At 45.9% G+C, this 25,242-nt stretch overlaps 1 protein-coding gene, 1 non-coding gene and 1 pseudogene across 2 annotated transcripts in view; 2 read left to right on the top strand and 1 right to left on the bottom strand.

The window, feature by feature from the left end:
* Window positions 1–848: 848 nt before the first annotated feature.
* On the top strand, window positions 849–2,187 carry LOC120864755 (annotated as a pseudogene).
* Window positions 2,188–3,702: 1,515 nt separating this feature from the next.
* TRNAE-UUC lies at window positions 3,703–3,776 on the bottom strand. Its single transcript has one exon. It is a non-coding gene; the product is annotated as a tRNA-Glu (tRNA).
* A 12,045-nt stretch (window positions 3,777–15,821) lies between these two features.
* The window catches only part of MEGF9 (multiple EGF like domains 9), an 86,162-nt gene continuing 76,741 nt past the window's right edge, over window positions 15,822–25,242 (top strand). Inside the window, exon 1 of the mRNA XM_040241830.1 lies at window positions 15,822–16,564. Within this exon, the coding sequence (XP_040097764.1) occupies window positions 15,943–16,564 (622 nt within the window). The 5' untranslated portion in view covers window positions 15,822–15,942. The remainder of the gene's footprint in view (window positions 16,565–25,242) is intronic.

Genomic DNA, 25,242 nt, shown 5'->3' with positions numbered 1-25,242 from the left:
GAATCTGCCTGCGATGCAGGAGACCCCAGTTTGATTCCTGGATCCAGCGATCCCCTGGGGAAGGGATAGGCTGCCTATTCCAGTATTTTGAGGCTTCCCTGGTGGCTCAGACGGTAAAGAATCTGCCTGCAATGCGGGAGACCTGGGTTTGATCCCTAGGCAGGGAAGATCTCCTGGAGGAGGGCATGGCAACCCACTCCAGTATGCTTGCCTGGAGAATGCCATGGACAGAGGAGCCTGGTAGGCTACAGTCCAGGGGGTCACAAAGAGTCAGACACAACTGAACGATTAAGCACGGCAGCATAATTGATTTACAATGTTGTGCTAATTTCTACTCTATGGCCAAGTGACTCAGTTATACACACACACACATATATATACTTTCTTTTGAAATGTTCTTTTCTATTATGGTTTATCCCAGGAGATTGGATACAGTTCCCTGTGCTTTCCAGTAGGACCTTGGCATTTGTCCATCCTCGTAATGGTTTGCATCTACTAACCCCAAACTCCCAGTTCATCCCTCTCCCTACTCCCTCCCCCGGCACCCACAAGTGTGTTCTCTAGGTCTATGAGTTTGTTTCTGTTTTTTAGGTAAGTTCACTTTTTTTAGAGTCCCCATTTAAGTGATAACATTTGATATCTGCCGTTTTCTGACTCACTTCCCTTAGTATGATAATCTCTCTTTGCGTCTGTGTTGCTGCAAATGGCATTATTTTGTTCTTTTTTATGGCTGAGTAGTATTCCATTGTATATATGTACCACATCTTCTTTTTCCATTCATCTGTCCGTGGACATTTACACAGCCTTCCTGTCTTGGCTGTTGTGAGCACTGTGGCTATGATCATAGGGGTGCGGTACACATACCTCGACAACCAGAACCTAGATTCTCAGAGGAAAAGACCTTTCATGATACAAAAACCTTTCAGATCACCACTAAAAGAACTGATACACTGGTTGTAAGAGAATACACCTCTCCTGTTTACAAAATAAACAAATACTAAAATTTAACAAATGAAGAAGACACAGTCGGTGCTCTCAGAGAGTTTGGATAAATTCTTTCACATCCTCTAAGTCCCAGTCCTGAAAAAGGGGTTAATATTCCCTGTCCACCTTCTTTTTTTGGTAAGCAGCTAAAGGTGACTTCTGAAAAATGGTGCACTATTCAGCTGACCCAAAAAAAACCCCCACAAAATCATGCAAATCAGGAGATTCAGAACTTCATGTTCACTTTAAGAACACGCATGGAATTGACCAGGCCGTTAAGGGCATGCATACCCGGAAAGCCACCAAGTGCCCGAAGGAAGTCGCTATTAAGAAGCAAAGGTGTACAGAGGCCAAAAGGTAGGCGCTGGACGCCGGGCTGGTGGCCCCGGGAGATGCTGGATTTTCACTGCACATGCTCCAAGATGCAGGGAGCGATGCTGAACTTAAGGGCTTAGATGTAGGTTCTCTGATCATTGAGCATATCCAGGTGAACAAAGCCCCCGAGATGCAGGCGCAGGACTTAGCAGAGCTCGCGGTCGGATCAACCCGGACCTGAACTCTCCTTGGCACACTGAGGGGCTCTTGACTGGAAAAGAGCAGATTGTTCCTAAACCAGAAGAGGAGGTTGCACAAAAGGAAAAGATACCCCAGAAGAAACTGAAGAAGCAAAAACTTATGGCCCAGGAAGAAATACCTCAAAAAATAAATGCAAATAAAAGTAAAAAAAAAAAAAACAAAAAACCCTGTCCAGCATTGTTAGACTTAGCAACAATCTCAGTTTCAGATAAACAATGAATAATACTTTAGCATAGATATGTCCTATGTAATATGTGGGATATACTTATTATAAAAAAGAATATTTATTATTCATTGTTTATCAGAAATTCAAAATTGACTAGCATCTTCTATTTTATCTTGCAATCTTACCCCTGTCCAAGCTAGTTCAGAAATTTTATGAGGTGCAAAAAATAGTATGTGAATTAACAATGTATAAAAGTACAGTTTACAAAATTCTATGTCAGCAGGATGACTTGGGGTTGTACTGCTTTGATGGAAAAGCTTCTCTTGCAGGCCCGTGAATCTGTTCTCAGAAGACGGGGGGAGAAAGATTCTGTCTGCATCCAGATGAACACTTTTTATTCTGGGGTGTGTCCATGCTAAGTCACTTCAGTCGTGTCCAACTCTTTGCGACCCTCTGGACTGTAGCCCGCCAGGCTCCTCTGTCTGTGGGATTCTCCAGGCAAGAATACTGGAGTAGGTTGTCATTCCCTTCTCCAGGAGATCTTCCCAACCCAGGGATCAAACCTGAGTCTCTTGCTTTGGCAGGCAGATTCTTTACCACTGAGCCACCAGGGAAGCCCTTTCTGGGGTGAGTGAGCGTGAGTGTTAGTTGCTCAGTCGTGTCCAACTCTTTGAGAGCCTAGGGATGATAGCTCATCAGGCTCCCCTGTCCGTGGGATTCTCCAGGCAAGAATACTGGAGTGGATGGCCGTGGCCTCCTCCGTGGGATCTTCCCAAGCCAGGCCCTGAACCCGCATCTCTTGTGTCTCCTGCCTCGGCAGGAGGGTTCCTCACCACTAGCGCCACCTGGGAAGCCCCTATTCCAGGGCAGTGGACCCAAACCAGTAGCACAGATGGAGCCTGGAGCAGCACATGCAGAAAGGTCCCAAGAATTTGCTTCACAGCAAACTCAAAGCAAGGCCGACTAGGACATAAAAGCTTCTTCTGGCTGCTGCCGCTGCTTCTCAGCACCCCCGGCAGATGAAAGGGGGTAGGAATGGCTGGATTGGAGTCGGGGGAGGGTAGAAACCATTGTCCTGGCTGGGACGGGAGTGACGAGAAGCGTTTAACTCAGAGGTCTGCGGACTCAGCAGACAGAAGCCGTGGGCTCCTCTTCTAGCGTGGGTCCTGCTTTCTGGAAGTGCCACTGCCATCCGAGGTGGCATTTTTGCTTCAGTCAAGGGCTCCAAGCAGACATTCCTTTTGTGTCAAGAAGTAGGGCACCAATGGTGACAGCAGTTGTTCAAAATGTGAAGGCTGGGCAAGCCCTTGGAACCCCTCACTGAGCCCTCCTTCCATCTTCCAGTCGGGGACACTGAAGACGGGCTGAGAAGTGACTCGGAACCACAGAGTAAGTCAGGGGCAGACCTGGGAGTGGAGTCCGAACCTGCTGCTTCCCGGCTCAGGGTCAGATGTAGTATCTATCCCATGGAGTTCCCCGCTGTTGGGGCAACCCCCCCACCCACAAGTAGCCGCTGTCCCCCAAGACCAATAATCCAGAGACACTGCTGAGAAACCTTGGTCTCTCAAACCGTTTCACCATGGTGGTGATCTTCCGCTGCAGGACAGCACTTAGCAGTCTGCAAAATACTTTCACGCCATTTATCTCACCTTCCGTTGACTTCTGCCTTCCTATGTCCTGTACTCTCTGCCCTTGTCAACGCTTTAACGTGCCCGACTCTCCCAGGGAGAAGTGGTCCATGCGAAGGTTGGGACATGGTCTCTGGAGCCAAATCGCATGATACTGGAGCTTGGTGTGAGATGGTGTGGCCTTGGGCAAGTGATGGAAGAGGCGTTCACTGTGCCTCAGTCTCCTCATTCATGAAGTGGAGATGACCTACCCCACAGAGTTCTCATGTGAGGATTAAATACGTTAACTGGTACTTTTTATTATTATTTTAGCGTTTTGGTCATGCCCCTCGGCTTGTGGGATCTTAGTTCCCTAACCAGGAATTGAACCTGGGACCTCAGCCGTGAAAAGCTTGGAGTCCTAACCATTGGACCACCAGGGAATTCCCTTAACTTGCACTTACTTACAACAGTTCCTAGCACACTGTTAAGGGAAGACCTGGTGGCTCATTGGTAAACAATCTACCAATGCAGGAATCGTGGGTTCAGTTCCTGGGTTGGGAAGATCCTCTGGAGGAGGGCATGGCAACCCACTGCAGTATTCTTGCCCGAAAAATCCCTTGGACAGAAGAACCTGGCAGGCTACAATCCATGGGCCTGCAGAGAGTTGGATGCGACTGAGTGACTAAACGGCAACAAAGCTTGCTGTTAAGGCTTCACAAATATCACTTACTGTTACTGTTATTGCTGCTGCTGTGTTAACTTCAGAACTCTCTGCCATGACCCCAGAGTCCTCCGCCTCAGTCCTGGTCCTTCTCTAAGACTCAGCTCAAATTCCCCTCCTCTAGGAAGACCTCTTTGATCCTTTTCCCTTAGCAGAGTTAGATGTTCCCTAACATCTTCCAAACTCATTTAAATGCCTACATTTGCTTGTTTTCTGATCTACCTGCCTGACTAAGCACGCCCGTCATCCCTATCTTTATCAACAACAACAAGGCAAATCTATGCACTTCATGGATGTTTGTTCAATGACTGATTCCATTGATCTCCCTGCTGCTGCTGCTGCTGCTAAGTCGCTTCAGTCGTGTCCGACTCTTTGCGACCCCACAGACTCCGGATCTCCCATCTAGGAATCATCTTTTTTTTTCTTTTTTTAACCTCACGTGCTCACTTCTGCGGAGAAGGCAATGGCACCCCACTCCAGTACTCTTGCCTGGAAAATCCCATGGACGGAGGAGCCTGGTAGGCTGCAGTCCATGGGGTCGCTGAGAGTTGGACACGACTCAGTGACTTCACTTTCACTTTTCACTTTCATGCATTGGAGAAGGAAATGGCAACCCACTCCAGTGTTCTTGCCTGGAGAATCCCAGGGATGGTGGAGCCTGGTGGGCTGCCATCTATGGGGTCGCACAGAGTCGGACATGACTGAAGCTATTTAGCAGCAGCAGCAGCTCACTTCTGGCTTTATTCTTTTTAAAAAATTTTATTTTTAATTGGAGGGTAATTGCTTTACAATGTTGTGTTGGTTTCTGCCATCAGCAACATGAATCAGCCACACGTATACATATATCCTTTCCCTCTTGAACCTCCCTCACACCTCCTGGAATCATTCTTGTTTTCTTTCTTTCCTCCAGCCCACACCCAATCTAATAACAAGTCTTGATATCCCATATCTAAATCAATCGTGAATCACCTTTAGGCCAGTGCAGGTTGCCACCTTCTCACCTCTGAACCACTCAGTCTTCTCACTGTGCTCTTGCCCTTGTTGTTTCTGATTTCACCTCCATCCCCTCCTTAAAAGGCTCCCGGGACTTCACATTTCTCTTAGAAGAAAATCCCATCTACTTACATGGCTACGTCTGTGCGTGCTGAGTCTCTTTTTCAGTCGTGTCTGACTCTTTGCGACCCTATGGACTCTAGCCTGCCAGGCTCCTCTGTCCATGAGATTCTCCAGGCAAGAATACTGGAGTGGGTGGCCATGCCCTCCTCCAGGGGATCTTCCGAGCCCAGGGATCGAACCCGCATCTCCCTCGGCTCCTGCACTGCAGGTGTGTTCTTTACTGCTGAGCCACGGGGAAAGCCCTACATGGCTGCAGAGCTCTGCATTTCCATCCCCCACCTTATTTTGGACCACCTAATATGCTCTCCCTTACTTAATACACTCTGCCTATTCTGCCTCCTGTCAGACCCTTTCCCACCTCATGACGTTGCACTTGCTGCTCCTTGCAGTTTTTGCAGAACTTGCTGCTCCTTTTGATTTCAGACTGCATGCTACATCCTCAGAGAGCCTTTCCTTGACCACCCTAAGGAAATGTTTCCCAGTTTCTCTGTCACAGAACCCTTTCTTCTCCTTTGTACTATTTGTCGTAGGCTGTAAATATCTTGCTTACTTACATGTTCATTGCTACTGCTGCTGCTGCGAAGCCGCGTCAGTCGTGTCCGACTCTGTGTGACCCCATAGACGGCAGCCCACCAGGCTCCCCCGTCCCTGGGATTCTCCAGGCAAGAACACTGGAGTGGGTTGCGATTTCCTTCTCCAATGCATGAAAGTGAAAGTCAAAGTGAAGTCGCTCAGTCGCGTCCGACTCTTAGCGACCCCATGGACTACAGCCCACCAGGCTCCCCCGTCCCTGGGATTCTCCAGGCAAGAACACTGGAGTGGGTTGCCATTTCTTTCTCCAATGCATGAAAGTGAAAAGTGAAAGGGAAGTTGTTAACAGATGTTAATTTGCTATCTCACTTGATGTATTGTAAGCACCACAAGGGCAAAGTACTTGCCCTTTTTAAAAGTCTTACTAGGATATCTCTTAATCAGTGTTTAATATGTTTCTGCTGAATGAATGAATGATTTAATCCTCCTAGAAGCAGAATGTATAAACCAGGCATTATATACTCACTTTACAGATGTCAAAACTGAAGCTTAGCGGGGTGGATTCTTGCCCTAATGACATAGGCTGGAAGTAGTGTAGCCAGGCCCCAGACCCTGTACTTTTCCTGCTAGACTCTAGACTCTGGGTGGGGTCCTCAGCTTGACTGATTCATAATCTAATTCCCCAACATGAGACCAGAGAGCCAAGATTCCAAAGTTCCTCTCTCTAAAGAGGTGTCTGTATGTGGCTGAGGATTGCAATCAATTCCAAATTCCAGGCTGCATTGATGCACACACACCCAATAAAACTCAATGATCACAAGAAAAGTGCAGTGACTGAGGGAGAAAATCAGACCCAGAGTCCTGAGAGCTGGATCTCAGGCCTAATCTGCCAGGATCCTCTTAGAGCTGCTCTACTTGAGGCCTGATGGAATGGAAAAGATGTTGTTTCTAGTTCCTTTAGTTTACCATGGCCTAATTTGGAAGATTTTGCCATTTTGAGGTCTCAACTACTGCCTGAGAGCAGACCTTGGTTATTGTCATCATTTGAAAGACTACTTTGGCCATCAGTAGAGAGCTAGCAGCATTTCTTTGATTCCAGGAGGAAAGTTCCTGGTGAAGGAGCCTGGTGACATAAAGGCCCTGGACCAGACACCAGGCGGGTGGTGCTGTGCGTGGGAAGGCCCTGGGCTCCGCCAGCAGACTGTTGGCCCCTCGCGGGCTCCCAGGTTCCTCCTCTGTAAGGAATGATGCAGGTCTGATGGTGGCCTGAGAGTCAGGGGGTTTGGATCTGACCCCGGCTCTTGTCACTAACGTGGAGCATGGGATCTGGTTAAGGCCCTTTCCTTCTCTGGGTTATCGGTGGATCATTGTTATGAGTTCAGCTTTGGGAGGGCGGATTCCTAAGTCCTCTTCCAGCTCTGATATTTACTCATTCTGTGGCTTTTTCAGGGAAACACTTGCTCCCCCAAGAACTGGGTTTCCTTATTTTCCAGGCCTTAGAAATCAGCATGAAATCCACATGGCCACCTCAAAATAGTTCAACAAAGAGCATGTTAGTCCCAAAGGCCTGCATTTCTTAAAAGTACCTGAGGAATCAAGTGCCCACTTCCACCACTCACCCAGCCCTAAACACCAATCCAGTGACAGGTACCCACCGCAATGAAGGAAGCTGTTCAAGGCCAAGGTCATGGGAACAGGTTGGGGAGTATAAATCCACTGAGCGCCTAGAAGCTCTGGCTATTAACCCCCAAGGTCATTGTATTCACTTGGTCTTGACCCACTATGTGAAAAGACAAGGTTTAGGAAAGTCAGATATGTTCCAGTGTCTTTTGAGTGTTTACTGTGGGGCAGGCCTTGGCTCAACACTTGTACACACTGCTTTGTTTAACCTTGACTTTGGAGATAGATATTATGATCCTCATTCTACAAGAGATATTGTTGAAACACAGAGCTAAAGTGAGTTGTCCAGAGTTATATAGCTAGAAAGACCAGGACTGAGCTTGGCACCCTTTAATGCTGCGCTTGTTTCTCTCCTAACAACAGAAATCAAAAGTAAAATTGAGGAAGCTCAGTAAACTGTTGTGGAAATCACTCTGGACTTGAGGACTGAAAAACTGGTTATGAGCCCTAGTTCTTCCATTTACTATCTGGACTTCCCTGGTGGCTCAGATGTAAAGCGTGTGCCTACAACATGGGAGACCTGGGCTCAATGCCTGGGTCGGGAAGATCTCCTGGAGAAGGAAATGGCACCCCACTCCAGCACTCTTGCCTGGAAAATCCCATGGATGGAGGAGCCTGGTGGGCTACAGTCCATGGGGTCGCAAAGAATCGGACACGACTCAGCGACTTCACTTTCACTTTCTTCCATTTACTAATTTGGTGATCCTGGGTAAGTCATTTGACTAGTTTAAGCAGCAGTATCCTGACCTATGGCCTTCCCTGGTGGCTCAGATGGTAGAGTCTGCCTACGATGAGAGAGACCCAGGTTTGATCCGTGGGTCTTGAAGATCCCTCGGAGAAGGGAATGGCAATCCACTCCAGTATTCTAGTACTCTTGTCTGGAGAATCTCATGGACAGAGGAGCCTGGCGGGCCACAGTCCATGAATCACAAAGAGTCAGACACAACTGAGCAACTAACACTTTCACTTTACCTATATTGACCGAGAAAGTGCGGATAATCACTTCTATCTCACAGTATAAGGTTAAACGGGAAAATGTGCATGAAGGGTTTCAGCATGATGTCTGGCATATAACAAGCATTCAGTAAATGTTAGTCACTACTAGATTAGCAAACTGCTACTGTAACTCTCAGTGGTACAGTATACCCACTATCTCACCACTAATATCCCCACCACCTTTTCTCCAGAGTGGTCCCGAAGCTCAAACGACACAGTGACTGGGAAAGCTGTGTGTGTCCTGCACCTGTCAGTAATCCCCTGTATTATAATTATAGCAAGCTAGGGAAAGAGTTATTTGTGAAGCCCTGACCCCATTCCTCGCCCAAATGGTTCAGATTCTTTGCTCTGCAGCCAGCGGTGATGACGAGCGAGGGTTTGACTTGGTGCCCACTGTGAATGACGTCCTTCAGTGGATTGCTGAGAAGGACAGCAAATGCTTTTCTGAGCTTATTTTAGCATCAGAAGGACTTTGAGGCAGGATTTCAGCATTTAGTTTCATTGGGGAAGGCACTTTGCCATTAATGTGAATTTACAACTTCAAATTTTCTCCTCCTCATCAACTTTTAAAAAGAGATAAGGTGGAAGCAGGTCTAGGATATGGCTGGCAGACATATCCCCATATCCAGACAAGTTCTGTTGTTGGTTATTCCTGATTATTTAACTAATGTGTGTTTATTGTAAAAAAAAAAAAAAAAGGAAAAATGTGTAAAAGTATGAAGAAGAAACAATCTGAATACCCATATGCAATCATTCAGAGACTAAAAGTGTTCATATTTTGTTATATTCCCTTGTAGACTTTTATTTTGTGTCTATATAACATGTTATATTCATATAGATAGCATATAGAATTAGTACATATTCATATATTATTTATACTATGTAAAACAATATATGAATGTAGGACTTCCCTGGTGGCTCAGACGGTAAAGCGTCTGTCTACAATGTGGGAGACCCGGGTTCGATCCCTGGGTCCGGAAGACCCCTGGAGAAGGAAATGGCAATCCCCTTCAGTACTATTGCCTGGAAAATCCCATGGACAGATGAGCCTGGTAGGCTACAGTTCATGGGGTCGCAAAGAGTCGGAAGCGACAGAGCAACTTCACTTCTTCACTTCAATAATATATGAATATATTCATATATTTACATAATTGAGATCATAGTTTAAATAACCATGTAAACTATTTTTTAATAAAGCTATTTTTTATTGGAGTTTTTGGTTCACAGGAAAACTGAGCAAAAGGAATAGAGATTTCCCATATATCCCCTGCCCCGCACATGCAGTGGCAAAGAACCTGCCTGCCAATGCGGGGGGCATGGGAGGTGTGGGTTCGATCCCCGGGTCGGGAAGATCCCCTGGAAGAGGGCATGGGAACCCACTCCAGTATTCTTGCCTGAAAGGTTTCTTGGACAGAGGAACCTGGCGGGGTATACATAGTCCATGGAGTTGCAGAGAGTCGGACACGACTGAGCGTACCCGCAAAGCCTCCCTCACTACTAACTTCCCCCACCAGGGTGGTACCTTTGTTACACTTAATGAATCTGCTTTGACACATCATATTCACTCAGCCTGTTATGGTTTACTCTTGGTGGTGTGCGTTCTCTGGGTTTGGATAAATGGTAATGCCTGTAGCCATCGTGGTAGTATCATTCAGGGTATTTCTGTTTGCCCCCAAAATGCGCCATGCTCCGCCTGCTCACCCCTCGTTCCCCTACCACCCCCTGGGTGCCGCTCGCCTGTCACTGTCTCCGTGCTTTGCCTTTTCCAGAGCATCATTCAGTGCATGGGCTTTTCAGATTGGCTCCTTTCCCTCGTGTGTTCGTTTCCTCCATGGCTTTCCCTGACTGGGCAGCTCATTTCTTTTTAGTGCTGAATAATGTTCCGTTGTCCAGATATGGACCTGGTTTGTTCATTCACCTACAGAAGGGCATCGTGGCTGCTTCCAAGTTTTGGCCGTTATGAATAAAGCTGCGGTAAACATCCTTGTGCAGGTTTTGGGATATACAAAAGTGTTCACCTCCTTTGAGTAAATAGGAAACGACACACTTGCTGGATCATGTGGTAAGAATATGTTTAGTTTTGTAGGAAACCACCAACCTGCCTTCCAAATGGCTGTTACATCTTGCCTTCCCACCAGCAGTGAATAAGAGTTCTCTTGCTCCAAATCCTCTCCCACATTTAATATTGTCAGCATTTTGGATTTTTGGCTATTCTAGGAGGTATGTAACCTATTTTCCCATAATTTTATATTGCAAGAATTTCCTTCACGAATATTGTTTCTTAAAGATGTATACAGTTACAACATAGGGATGGCATAGGGCACAAAGTGTTTAATCTCTCCCTATTGTTATCTGTTTGTTTATTTTTTTGGCCGAGCCACGTGGTTTGTGGGATCTTGGTTCCCTGCCCACGGATTAAACCAGGGCCTTTAGCAGTGAGAACTTGAAGTCCTATCTACTGGACCACCAGGGAATTCCCCGTTATCTGTTTAGACTTTTCGAATTTTCAGTATTATCCGTAACACTCTGATGAACATTTTTGTATATAAAGCTTTATTTACGTCATTGTTTATTTTCTCTAGGGCTGATTCTTAAAAGTGAAAGTAACAAGTTAGAGGACAAACACTTCACACTCTCATCAATTCTGTGGGGCATTCCCCAGCCAGCAACAGGTATGACCATTAAAAAAAATTCTTGCGAAATCAATAGGCTAAAAAAAAGTAAATTACTGTTTCAGTTCGCAAACCTTTGATTACTTAAGTTGAATACACAATATTTCATGTATCTTAGCCATTTGTATTTTCCTTTCCGTGAGTTGCTAGTGTCCTTTGCTGAGCAGAATTTGTTCATAGTGGCCCCAGTCACTAAAGTTCTCTGCAGATGATGCCAAACTTTGCATCTGGCCACATCTGATAGGCTCCGGCAGGATTAGAAATAGTCCATGTCAGCATTGCTGCTTCAATGAAACCAGAAAGGGGAAAGTTTCTATGTTTTATTGGAATCTGAGAAATGAAGTTATTTTTGCTGATTGTATTATTATGCCTTCTTTTCTTACTCCCAAAGCTGCTCTTTTTTAAAATGCTGCTCTCGCAGGAAGGTCAGATTAGTGTCTACCTATTCTTTCTTTCAGCGTGTGTTCACTGACCGCCTATGTGCAAGGGCCAGGGGCCACAAGGATGGCTGTGGAGTCTGAGAACAGCCTGGGTTTTGGTGCTGGGCAGGGGCTTCCCAGGTGGCGCTAATGGTCAGGAACCTGCCTGCCAGCGCAGGAGACAAGGATGCGGGCTTGATCCCTGGGTCGGGAAGATCCCCTGAAGGGGGGCATGGCAACCCGCTCCAGTATTCTTGCCTGGAGAGTCCCATGGACAGAGGAGCCTGGCAGGCTACAGCCCATGGGGTCACAAAGAATCAGACACAACTAAAGCAACTTAGTGCACGTGCACACAGACACACGCACACACAGGTGTTGGGCAAGTCCTTTATCCTCTCTGAGGCTCTCTTTTCCCTTCTTCCAAGCACGGGTGATAACCCTACTTCTGGGGAATAAATGGGTCACAAATGCAAAACTCCTGGAATGCAGTCTGCCACATCCCAAGGCCTCATTTAGCTCAACAGAAAATTCCTGAGCTATTTCTTTTTATTTGCCACTGTGCTAGGTGCTGAGGATCCAAAGAGGGGTCAGCTCTCTCTGCCCTCTGCTGCTGTGTGCATCCCTTCCCCTGATTGAGTCCAGTGGCCCCGGACGCTAAGGATGGGTTGACAGCTCTCTTTAGAGCTCTGGGCCTTAGCTGCAGTTCTGGAGCCACAGGAAAAGTACCAACCAACATTGTGTTACACAGAGAGTCATAGCCATGATTTGTATCTTCTCTTTTCTTAACATATCATGAGCATTTTCCATTTAGAGCAGAGTTGTTAAGGGTGCCGGCTAGCGTGAGCCAGCCTTAGTTTGATTTCTGGCTCGATCACTAAGTAACCTTGGGCAAGCTGTTTAACATTTCGATGGTCTAGTTTCCTTATCTGTAAGGTGGGGATATTAATAGATGGTTAGATAGCATCACTGACTCAATGGACATGAATCTGAGCAAACTCCAGGAGATAGTGAAGGACAGGGCAGCCTGGTGTGCTGCACTCCGTGGCATCGCAAGGAGTCAGAGATGACTTAGTAACTGAACAACAACAAAACAACAATAGTATCAATACCTACTTCCCGGGGTCTTTCTTAGGATTAGACAAGAGAGGCCATATGTAGCTTTTAGGGTAACAGGTAGCACACAGTAAGAGCTCAATGGTCGGTTATTAATATTTCTAGAATGTCTTCATAGCCACCATTACAATGACTTTTTATGATTAAAAGATATATAACACCTGTCTCTGATGTTGGTATTTGGAGCGTTCCTAATTTTTAAACACAAACGTAAAATATTATTCCTAAGAAACCAACACAAAGTCATCTTGCAGTTTAGAGATAAAGGCAGGACAAGAAATTTAAGTATTCAATGGGGAGTGAATCCACATCAAGACACTTACATGACCTTTCCAGAAGATGCAACACTTACTATACATGTCAACAGGGTAATTAACTCATTTTAGAACCTGCAGTGGGGGTGACCCCTGTCTGAGGCAGGGAGCTAGCCTGGATTACTTTGGCAAAGCCTTCTAGTCTTTTCTCTGTGATTCTCCAGGCAAAGAAGCTGTATCAGCTTTTCTTTTGTAGTGCCAGAGAATCTCTGAAATAGCGCAGCTCAGGGCCAATCCAGAATTTTTCAGCTACCAGTTGGGATATCTGGTAGGGTGGCTGTCAGGCCCTGTCACCTGATGGAGACGTTGTTTCTGGTTGTGGTCCTTCAGCCAGCCAACAAGGCACACGTTAGCACTGGCATAAATGAGACTGAGCACCTTCTGCATGCCAGGCTCTGTAAAAACATTCCCTTCAGGCCTCAGCTTAGCTGAGGCAGAATTCACTGGTCCCATTTTATAGATGAGGAAACTGAGGCTCAGAGAGGTCAAAGGTTTTTCCTCCAAGGTCACACAGCTGGTAGAGTCATGACCCAGCTCTGTTTGACTTTAAAGATACAAACTCTTCCCAGGGCACCACAGGGTCTCTTTGTGATGTAATTCAAACTAACCAGCATGGAGTAGTGCTCACATGGGTTCCCCCTGCTAAGCACTGAGAACAGAGAGAGCAGCCTAATAGAGGAGAGACAGACACAGAAATCCCAAGTTCTAGAATTCCTGCTGATGCATGCCTGTGAGAAGTAATAAAGCCACGGGGGCAGTTCAATTTATCCTGTTGTATACATTTCTGAAAGCCATCCTTAATCCTTTCAGGAAGAGGCAGGGAATAGATTGATAGATCAGGGCTATAATCAATGAACAAACAAAGGGCAGTGGGAAAATAGGGAGAGAGAGAGATTCATTCCCACTCAGAGATCCAGAAAATTCTCTTAGAGGATATGGTATTTGGGCTAGGGTTTGAAGGGTTAGAAAGAGTCAGCAAAAGACTATGGGGGAGGGGCTTGACCTACCCCCTCCCTTCCCTAAGAGAAGTAAAAACAGAATCTTGATTTGTACTTCCTAAATATTGGTCTGAAACCAGAACCCACGCACACCCCTCCCATTTCACCCCCTCCCCTTACATACATAGAGGGACCTATCAAGATACATTCATGTTGCTCTTGTTTAATTGCTAAGTCCAGTCCAACCCTTTGTCATCCCCTGGACAGTAGCCCACCAGGCTCCCCTGTCCATGGAGTTCTCCAGGCAAGAATACTGGAGTTGGTTGCCATTTCCTCCTCCAGGGGATCTTCCCAACTCAGTGATAGAACTGGTCTCCTGCATTGCAGGCAGATTCTTTACCATCTGAACCACACATAGGTAACAAACGTAAAAACACACAGAAAATACACATAAAACACACACCAGTCCATGTGCAGATATTTAAAAACATACAATATGCAAAAATAGATACCAGCTCCCATACTCATAAGATCAAACATACACTCATACACACACTCACCAGCGTGTTTATGTTTCATTACACAAGCACATACATGCCCTATCCCCACCCACTCCTCATTCAGGTAAACAAGTGCATTTTTAATTAACATGTACACAGGTTCGCACGCAAATGTGATCGCCCAGTTCTGGTTGGAGGCCGGTGACTAATGGGAAGCCATGCACAAAGGAAGCGTCACGCAGGGGAGGCCAGGAATGGGTTGGCGGTGGGGCTGGGATTAAGCCCTGTCAGATGACAAGCGCGCCCGGCCCGGCTGCAGCGCCTATGCGGGCTCTGAATCCCGGGTGACGGTGCGAGGCTGCGCATCGGAATTCCAGCTTTGCACAGGGTTTAGTGTCGCCCAGGGTCAAGCTCTGTGCTCAGATCCACCCCTAGCCCTGCAATAGGCAGGCGGCTCTGAGGACACGCAGGTCTGCGGCGTGGGGCTTGTCCTAACACAGGACGCTGGGTGTAGGCAGCATTAATGAGGGTTTACTGTGGGCCAGGCACTGCGTTAAGCCCTTTCGGGGCATTACTTAATTCTCACATCAGCTCTGTGAGAGAGGGGTGGGCGGTGGGGATGTTAGCTGCCATCAACCCCATTTTAGAGGTGAGAAAACTGCACTCAGGCCACAAAACCACTCAGCGGGAAGCTTGGAGCTGAGGTTCAACCCTGTCCGACCTCACTCTCCTGGGGGTGTAAGGTGAAGTGCGCATGTGAGCCTGTCACCCTCTCACGCAGGAAGCTTGCACCTTCGACTCCTGACGGGTCCTGCCAGGTACAGCGCCTGGCCCAAAGCAGGTGCCCGGTGAGGGCGTGGGTCTTGGCTCGGTAAGGTCCTCAACAAGGGCCTCAGTTTCCCCATCTCTGAAATGGGAATGCAGCGAAGACCTCGCAGGGCAGGGCTGAGGCCGGGCACTCTCGGGCAGCAGAGGAGGTGCTGCGCTCTCCATCCTCGCTGCAGCCACCCTCGCCCATCGCGGGGGTTCCAGCTCCGTCCCCACCCGAGCCCGGGAGAGGCGCTGGCGCCCCATTGTTTAGGAGAGCGGGGAAGCTCCCAAGAGCCGAGTCCCCGTCCCGGGGTCGCGCTCGCCGCCCAGTGGAGCAGACGACTTGGCCCGGCGTCTGCCTCGCCGGGCGCGTCCTTTGTCTGCTCCCCGGCGCCCGGGGCCCGGGGCCCGCGCCCCGCTTCTAGGGCAGACAAAGCCGGGGCTGCCGCTAGTCTGACCGGCTGGAGCGGCGCTCGCTCCACCCACCTCCCGCCTTAGCACCGCCCCCTCTCCTCAGCGCTTTCTGATTGGCTTGTGGGGCCACAAAGAGGCCGGGAAGCGGGCAGGTCACGTGAGACGGCGTGGCCTCCCATAGGCCTGGCCAAGCTGCCAATCAGGGAGGGCGGGCCGTCCGCGCTCGGCCCGGTCGCTCCCTCCGCTCCGGGGCCCGCCCGCGGGGCCGGCCGCCTGTCAGAGGGAGGTGGCGATGGTGCGCCCGGTGGCGGCGGCGGCTGCGGCGCCTTCCCTGGTCCGAGTGCCCCGAGATGACTGACCGACCGGCTGACTGACTGAATGAATGAATGGCGAAGCCGAGCGCGCCATGAGGAGCCTGCCGAGCCTGGGCGGCCTCGCCCTGTTGTGCGCCGCCGCCGCCGCCGCTGCCTCAGCCACCTCGGCGGGGAATGTCACCGGTGGCGGCGGGGCCGCGGGGCAGGTGGACGCGTCGCCGGGCCCGGGGCTGGGGGGCGAGCCCAGCCACCCTTTCTCTAAGGCCACGGCTCCCACAGCCCAGGCCCCGAGGGCCGGATCCCCGCGCGCCACCCACCACCGAGCCCAGGCTGCGTCTTCCTCAGCCCAGCCCCCGGAGACCACCCCTCCTCCGACCACCGCCGGGCCAGCTCCGACCGCCGCCGCCGGGCCCGCTCGGACCACCTCTCAGGCACCGCTCGTTCCCTCGCGAGTCACACCTCCTGCGGTGGAACGTACTCCGACTACCCCTCGGGTGACAACCAGACCCGCGCCGACCACCCTCTCGACGACCACTGGCCCGGCGCCGACCACCCCTGTAGCGACCACGGTGCGGGCGCCCGCCGCTCCCCCGAACCCGACCTCGGCTCTCCCCGGCGGCGGCGGCGGCGGCGGCAGCAGCGTCCCGCCCACCCCACCTGCCACCGAAGCCCCCTCTCCGCCTCCCCCAGGTGAGTCCCAGCGCCTCCTCGGCCGCCGGACCCTCCCCGCGGCTGCCCGTCCTTCTAGCCTTGGGCTTCTTGGCTGGGATGGAGCATTTCTGGTCCCCAAAGGTTCCCCAGATTTCGACTTCCAAGGGGAGGTCCAAGCTCTAGATAGCCTGCCCCACCCCCCTCCCCAGCCCCCAGTCTGGAAAGCCTTTTGTCGCCCACTTGGGCTGTGCTTCCTTGGGAGAGGAGCGACTGCTGCCTGGAAAGCATCGCACCTCTTTCCAAACAGCGCTCTCTGGCCTTTGTCAGACGCGCTGGATGGGCGCAAACTTTTGGGTTCGGTTCGCTCACCGTGCCCCTCCGCCTGGGCCATCTGGGGAAGTTTGAAAACCAGCACAGTACCTCCTGCGACCAATAGGTCAGAAACTGAAGGGATTCCTCCTAAGGCTCCACTTTCCTTGTTCATGTAAATATCAGATGTGCATGTGACAGGTGGAAAAGATATTGAGAGGATTTTGTTTACAAACAGTAGTACAGACCACTTGAGGCCAAAAGAAAAAAGAAATTGTAATCCATGTTTTCCCCGCAAATGAATGGATTCAGTAGTCATTTGGGACAGGTGTGTATCTAGGCTGAGCACATTTATAAATTAGGTTAAATCCCTTCCTTGCACCATTTTTTTTTCCTCCTTCCTCAATTACAAGTCAGTATGTTTGGGCAAATACACAATTTAAGCAGGGAGGCCCATTTTTTTCCTTAAGGAGGGGAATGTTCAGTTTTGCTGATGTTGATAAAAGCCAATTTCTGACTGAGTCCTGGTGAAAAATAAAGCTCTTCTTCCTGCTGATTGAAAGTCTTCAAGCAAAGTTAGAGACAACTTCTGTTCTTTTCCTCTTGAGATCTAAAGTGGGCCTGGAACTAAACAAATAAAACCTGCCTTGTCAAGATGTTAGACAAGAGTTTCTGAATTCCTTTGCTTTGAGTTGGGGTTTGATTTGTCCAAACCATTTTGCCTTTAGCTGGATTTATATTAATGGATCTCTGACCTAATTCTTAGGCTCAGTGATTTACTGTGGGGTCAGGTATGGACTTTGGACTATAATTGAATTTGTAGAGAGTTTTCCCACATGATTATGAGTCTTAATACAGTCCTGTCTTGAGTTGGAGCTTGGCATTGACGTAAGTAGGAATGCAGATTATTCACCCATAAAAAGCCAAGTTGGTATTTCTTCCAGCATCAAGGAGTGTGCTACCTGGCTGGATTTTGACCGTAACCTCTTTTGGCCTCCCTATGGAGAGACTGACATGGTACTGTGAGGCAGGAATCGTAGTGTTTGAGCGTGTGGACTTGAGTCCATTCTTAGTTTGAACCCTAGCTCCGCTGCCTTTTATTAACTGGGTAACTTGGGTGGGTCAGTTAACCTCTCTGCATCTGAGAAATGAAGATAATAATAGTGTCTAGCTCATAGGATTGCTGTGAATCCTATGAAATTTGCTGTGAAATCCTGTGAAAATTAACTAAGTGTATTTATAGCGCTTAGAACAATAGTTCTGGGTGCAGAGGAAATTAGCTCTGTGTGTATGTTAGCTATCATTATGATAGTTTTTTTTTTTTTTTAATGGGATAGAAAGCATTTGAGAAACGTAATAGAGACTTGTGATGATTTTTATTTGTTTTAGTAAAATGTGATGGTAGTGTGTGTGGTCAGTCATGTCTGACTCCTTGTGACCTTATGGGCTGTAGCTTGCCAGGCTCCTCTGTCCATGGGATTTTTTCAGGCAAGAATACTGGAGTGAATTGCCATTTCCTCCTCCAGGTAAAATGTAATAGGAAAGGATAAATTAGATTTTCCAAAGTTTGGAGCACACAGTAGTGTTTATGTAGGAAGATTCCTTCTTTTGAAAGGTTAGTATATGGTAAGTCTGTGTAATTGATGTTATTTTACCTTAATTTTTGCATTGTTATTTTTAAATCACAAAAGTAACCTTTTTTCTTTTTATGTTGCTTTTTCTTTGTGATAAAATATACATAACATAATATTTACCATTTTAACCATTTTTAAGTGTACAGTTTAATGGCATTAAGCACATTCAAATTGCATAACCATCACCACCATCCATCTTTAGGGCTCTTTTTTATTTTCCCCAACTGAAACTGTATCCATTAAACAGTAACTCCTCAATGGCCAGCCATCCACCTTATTCCTAGCAACCACCATTCTACTTCCTGTCTCTGTGAATTTGCCTATTCCAGGTTCCTCTTATGGGGAACTCATAGCATTTGTCCACAAAGATAACCTTTACCTGCAAAAATTACAAAGGCCCAGAAGTCCACAAGTAAAGAGTGAAAGTTCCCCCCACCCACTTTACTACTTCCCAGTTCCAATCAGTCCTTAACTGTTACTACTATTAGCAGTTTGATCTTTTCTCAGAGGCAAGTTGTGGCGTGCAGGATGCGTTTCCTTACCAGGGATCGAACCTGTGGCCCCTGCATTGGGAGCGCAGAGTCTTAGTCACTGGACCACTAGGGAAGTCCCTAAACACAGGATTATTAAAAATAGTTTTTAAAAGCTCAAGATGAAATAATATATACATTACATATATTAAATATATTAATTATGTATATATACTGCAAGCCATAGAGTTTTGCAACTTGCTATATCCACTTAACTGTGTGTCATGGTCTTTTTCTTCATGTCAGTACCTAAAGTATACCTTATTCTTTTCAGCAGTTGTATTTTTCATCATAAGAATATATCATAATCTATTTAACCAATCTCTTGTTTATGGATACTTAGATTGCTTCTTGGCTTCACTTTAAAAAGCACAGAGAAGAATGTGTTCTTGTTTAATCCATCACATTATATTACTAGTCCATCATATTATATTCTCTAATACCTTGTCTGGAGTTTTGTAGACTCCAAATCGATTGTAAGTAAAGCAAAGCTGGACTGAGTAACATTTGCCACTGGCCTTTAGTAACTTCCATGGACTACCTATGTCTATGATGGTCTTGGGCAACAGAAATTTTAAGATGCTCAATTTGGTAGCTCTGCTGTGTTGTAAATTTTCTGTAGCATGTAGTTTTCTGTGAATTCACTATGGACGTCCTCTGTCTAGTTCTCAGCAGCTGAGCTGCCTTTGTGGGCTTACTGCTTTACTGGGCAATTTCAGCTTTACAATAATGTAGTTGAGTATGGTCTTTCTATCTGAACATGGGCTCTAGTCTACTTTAAACAGTAAATACATCTCCTTGACAGAGGAAAGAGATTTGAAAGACCTGGTTCTAACTGAGTTTGAAAGACCTAGATAGGTTGGCAAAATTGGATTCTCTGGCTTTTGGGAAGATAAGTATAAAACTGAACACCATTGATAATATATTATGTGTCTAGGTGGGTCTTCTGGCTGCTCTTTGAATTAATAAGAATTTCTTCCATGAAGATCTAGTTGAGAGCTCTTGCCTACCCCTCAGTAAGGGCCCTCTTTTGTTTACAGGGACACTGATCTGCAAACTGAAACTAATTGCCCAGCAAGCAAGCATTTTCCTCCCACGGTCCTGGTAAAACACTCGACTGATTGGTTGGCTGGGTAGGACATTTTACGAAGGGTGAAGGGAGAGGCTGTGATACTAGAGTATAACAGTTATCGATAGTAAGAGACTGAAGTGATGATAAATGTTTGATTTTTAAAATTGTGGACCTTCAGGGCTAGATGGGACTTTAGAAGCCAGTACCTCCTAACGAGTCTCTGCGTTGCAAGAAATGCGTCCACAATCTTAGCCGAAATATTTCTCTCTGTGGTTAACACCAGCCGGTTCTGACTCTGCCCTTCGGGGCCATGCAGAACAAGTCAGCTCTCTCTGTGCCCTGACAGTTCAGGGATCTGCGGGCAGTGATCGTGTTCCCTCGGAGTCTGGACTAAATAACTTCAGCTCCCTCAACTGTTCTTTATGTGAAATGGTTTCAGATTCCCTTAGACTCTGCTGGTTGCCCCTCTTAGGGAGTTTTTCAGTTTTTCTGTGTCTCTCCCGGAGTGTGGAGCATGGAACTGAACATGTCGCCCCCGATGTGCTCTGAACCGCTCGTGGTAGAGAGGGCAGTTGCCTCGTTCTTTCTGGATGCTGTACTACTGTTGATGCAGTTAGCTCCTAATCACAGTAGCTTTTCTGGCAGCCACATTATGTTGTTGACTCATTGAGTCCATTAAGATACTTAAGTCTTTTTTTTTTTAAAAAAAAAAAACATGTACTAGACGAGTCTTTCTTCATTCTGGAGTTAGAAACTCTTTGTTATCCTGTAAAGTATAAACTGAGACAGTTGCCAAGCATGTGAGATGTACTGTGTTAGGTTCATGCCATCACTTTGGGCCTGCAGCCTGTCAGCGCACCCCACCTAGTCTCTTCACGCTCACCTGCAGGCTGTTCTGTAGACTGAGTCCAAGGACACGTTAGGGCAGGCCTTCTTACCTCACAGGAGAGAGTACATTTAGGGATGATGAAACAGTTTGGAAGGGAAGAGATCGTGGTTTAGATTAGTTCTCGAGGGTCCAGCTCTACAGTTCGGTGATGATTTGGTACTCATGATTCAGGGCACATGGCTGCCCCCCAAGGAGCCTTAATCATTTATTTGTGATCTAAGTTAAGAGACGAGGCTTTTTTTTTTTTTCCCCCCAAGCAAACCCTAGAGTTTGAAAGCTCTGACTACTGTGGCGTGTAAATAAAATATTATGAATGGATTTTATTTGAAAGGAACATTCTGGAAATCAGGGCCCTCCTGTCAGTACTGGGAAATGTTTTCTTCATCCTAAAATTCTGTACAGCTAAGTTCAGGGTGTTGATTTGCTTATAGTTATTCAAGAAGATACCATTCATTTTAAGGACACAGAAATTGTTCAGACTTCAAAGATAATGTCTGTTCATAACCTTTTATTGAAAACCTGTGGGGCTGGGTGTGTTTCAGAATTTAGAATTTTTCTGATTTTTAGGAAGTTAATAATAAGTACACCCGAGTGAAGTCTAGGACAGCATCCTGTATAATCAAACACATGAAGGTATTTGCAGCAAAAATGTGTGTATATTCACACTGAGTGGGTTTTTAAAAAGGCTATAAATAACCTTGTGTTTGTTCAGGTCAGGTTTTGCTGCCAGATGAATAACAGAAAAACTTTTGGTTTTTTGGATCTTCTGGTATTTACATCATCTCTGAGTGATTGTGGACCACTGAAATAGTACTTACACACACACTTAGTACTTCCTATGCTGCAGATACTGTTTTAAGTGCCTTGCATATATTACTTTACTCAGTCCTCACAACAGTTAGGTATAATCGAGTTAGGTGTTATTATTATCTTCATTTTATAGATAAGGAAACTGAGGCTCAGAGAAGCCCAGCTGTGAGGGAGTCTGCATTCAAACCCAGCCTTTCTGGTTCCAGAATCCATACTGTTGGCATTTAAAGAAAGAGTCACATAGAATATGAGGGAAGGAAACTGGTTTACTAGAAACATTCGTCCTTGAACACGAGTCTGAAAGGTTCTCAAATGTTCTCGAGCATTTACTCTCTCCCTTCTCTTCTGTGCTATTATTCACCTCAAATCTGTTTTACAGTGTTTTACAGTTAGAGCTCCAGTTCTTCCTTTGATTAGGTTCTAATATGGCCTATGATAGAGAAGATTGTCTGTAGTCTTTAGCGCTAGGCCCAGGAACTTCTGAAGTTTACTCTGTCTTATTCCTGACCCAAATGCCTAGATTTCTGCAGAAATTCCTTAGTGTGATTAGTTTCTAGAACAGCATAGTTAAACTCCAGAGCATTAGTTTCAAATCTACTGAATTCTGTCTCCAGGAAGCCTTCTGGCTAGTTGAAAATTTACACACTGAAATAATCTGATTATGTCTTTTTATCTTGATTTGTTTTAAGGACCCATAAAATTAAAGTGAGCATTACTTTTCATCTCAGAATTTCTAAACATGTATATATTAACTTCCAGACATCTTGGCACCCTTATAAACAGAATGGAAGAAAAATATCATGGTACTGTTTACTGATGGGTAAATTATGGGTAGAGAGATTATGCTCCAGGGCACTTAATAGATCAGAGCAGAATAGAAGTGTAAGATCTTGTTTGGGAGAAAGTGTTAGATGATGGTTTTAGTTAAAAATAGCTTCAATTCATGCTTTTTGCCTTGATCTTTATTTTTGTGTGTTTTCTTTAGATATAATATAAACATCCTTAATAATAATGTTGAAATTATATTTCAGGTATCTCTTCTGTAGTCACTTAGCCTTTTTCTCAAGTATGTGTTTTGGTTTATCTGCTTTTCACTAGAAACAACTACCCTAACTGCATTAGTAACTTTGAGGGGAGATTTGTTTTTAATTGTCATGAAAAATATAAAAATTATGTCTGGATACATATGTGTTTGAATCACAGTAAAGGTTTACTCAAATCTTTTTACCTGTATCTATTCAAGTACATGTGATAAATGTGTGTCAAAATAATCCCTCTAGTAATGCCACTATTCCACAATAAATATTACTGTCAGAAAAATCTTTTCCTGTTACTTTTTCTTCACTAAGATAAAAATCTTTCTTCTGTTCTCCTTGCTCATTTTTTTTCACTTGAAACTCCTCTGTATGTCCCACTTTCTCTTGTCTCTTCTTCTTAGACCCATCCATTCTTTCATGTTCTTTAAGGAACCAAATTATCCTCTCTACTTAACAGATTCCCGCTTTGTCCTCCTTCAGTGCCTCCTCAAAGCCTAATTCTTCTAAGAAGTCTTTGCCGGGGAACAAAAGGTCCTTGAAGATGTCCTGGTAACAGGGTGCATGAGGTTGAACACTTTGCACTCAGAACAAAACCTGTCTTTCTCTGTGACTTTGACTTTTTTTCCTATGGATCTGCTTTTAAAGTCTGTTTAACTTAGATTATTAAGCCCACTTGCAAGAGAATGTCATAGTTTATACAATATTCAGGATATGGTATTAATTCTTTTTTTAAAAAATGAAGAGATTTTCTTTTTGTTCTGTGTCTTCTTTACTGCCCAGCTTTCCCTTGCTTCTCCTGAGGAACAATACAGAAAAAACAATTATCATAGCAGAAGTTATCTGCCTCCAAAAAAACCCCACAAAATTCTAGTACTTTAAATATGTAGCGGATTTCTTTGTTTATGAGTAATATGAGTTGTTTTTGTTAGGTAGATGGATTTGGGCTAACTAGCAATGTAAATGGTTTAATTTGGTTGAGAAACGTTTGATTTTTTTTGAATGACAGAATTAATTAATCAGCTCCTCTCTCATCTGATTTATATATTGGATTTGTTTTTTCAGTAGAGATTTTTGAAATAGGAATTTTCCTACTCTAAAATTATATAATAAATAAGTTATGGTAATCTCCAAACCATATACATCTATTAAAATGCTTACATTATGTTAAAAGCAGTATACATAGGAGGAGAGAAATATACCAAAATAATTAGGTGGCTGAAGCTAAGTAATGTGAGTATGGGTCATTTTCATTTCTTTGTATTCTTTTGGATTTTCCAAGTTGTATTTTTTTTAAATCAGTGTACCCAGTTTTATAGTAATAAAAATAAATGAATAAAATATAAAAATGAGTAAAAAGTTATGACACACTTGATGAGCCTTCAGTTATATGTGATCAAGTCAAGCGATGTTTCCCTGGGCCGCTTAACTATAGTTGCTGTGATGGATTCGTCATCTTTGATCTGCCTCAAACGTTTACTTGCTCTCGGTGAGTTGTGGTTCTGAGGAAAGGCTGCGGAAGACAGCGCCCAGGGAAGGAGACGGCCCCTGACACCTGACAAGGCAGGGTTGTGGTGACAGCTGAGACCTGGTCCCTTCAGGGAAGGTTTACCTGAAGTCTTAGCAGAGTCTGAAAACAGCTGACTCTTTACCCATTTCACTCTGGAGAAGGCAGTGGCACCCCCCTCCAGTGCTCTTGCCTGGAAAACCCCATGGACGGAGGAGCCTGGTGGGCTGCAGTCCATGGGGTCGCTAGGAGTTGGACACGACTGAGCAACTTCAGTTTCACTTTTCACTTTCATGCATTGGAGAAGGAAATGGCAGCCCACTCCAGGGTTCTTGCCTGGAGAATCCCAGGGACGGGGGAGCCTGGTGGGCTTCCGTCTATGGGGTCGCACAGAGTCGGACACGACTAAAGCAACTTAGCAGCAGCAGCAGGGAATTTAAAGCACAAACTTAAAATTAATTAAAGCAGCTTATGGAAATAGCTCTTGTGTAAAATGTGCAGAATTTGAATTCGTGACACTGTCCACAGCCTTTACCAATAGAAAAGCTTTGGTTGTCTCTTCCTCTACAGATACAGAGCTCCCAAAAGTTTGGTTTCAGGCTGTGCATGTGTTTTCCGGTCAGATCAGATGGGATTGCTTTTAGACTGGTGATACCACAGCTGCTCTGTATGACATCCTTGCCAGGGAGACAGCACTGAGGAAAGGGGAAATTGATTCAGTTGGAAAAAGGAATGTGTCCTGCCCAGTCACAGGGCAAATGAGCAGGGGTAGGTATGTTTTCAGCCTGGCTGGAAAATGTTCAGTGATCTTCCTTCAGTAAATTTTAGACTCCTCAGATAACTGATTTTGGAAAAGTTTGTTTCAGTCTTGCATGCTTAGAAACTGACGTATTACCCGGGACCTTATTAGATTTTTATTTTTAAAAATCTAT

The sequence above is a fragment of the Oryx dammah genome, unplaced genomic scaffold (genome assembly GCF_014754425.2).
Source record: "Oryx dammah isolate SB20612 unplaced genomic scaffold, SCBI_Odam_1.1 HiC_scaffold_1, whole genome shotgun sequence".
Classification (NCBI taxonomy): Eukaryota; Metazoa; Chordata; class Mammalia; order Artiodactyla; family Bovidae; genus Oryx; species Oryx dammah.
The sequence above is the reverse complement of the archived record's forward strand: the minus strand, read 5'-3'. Positions and strand labels throughout refer to the sequence as shown.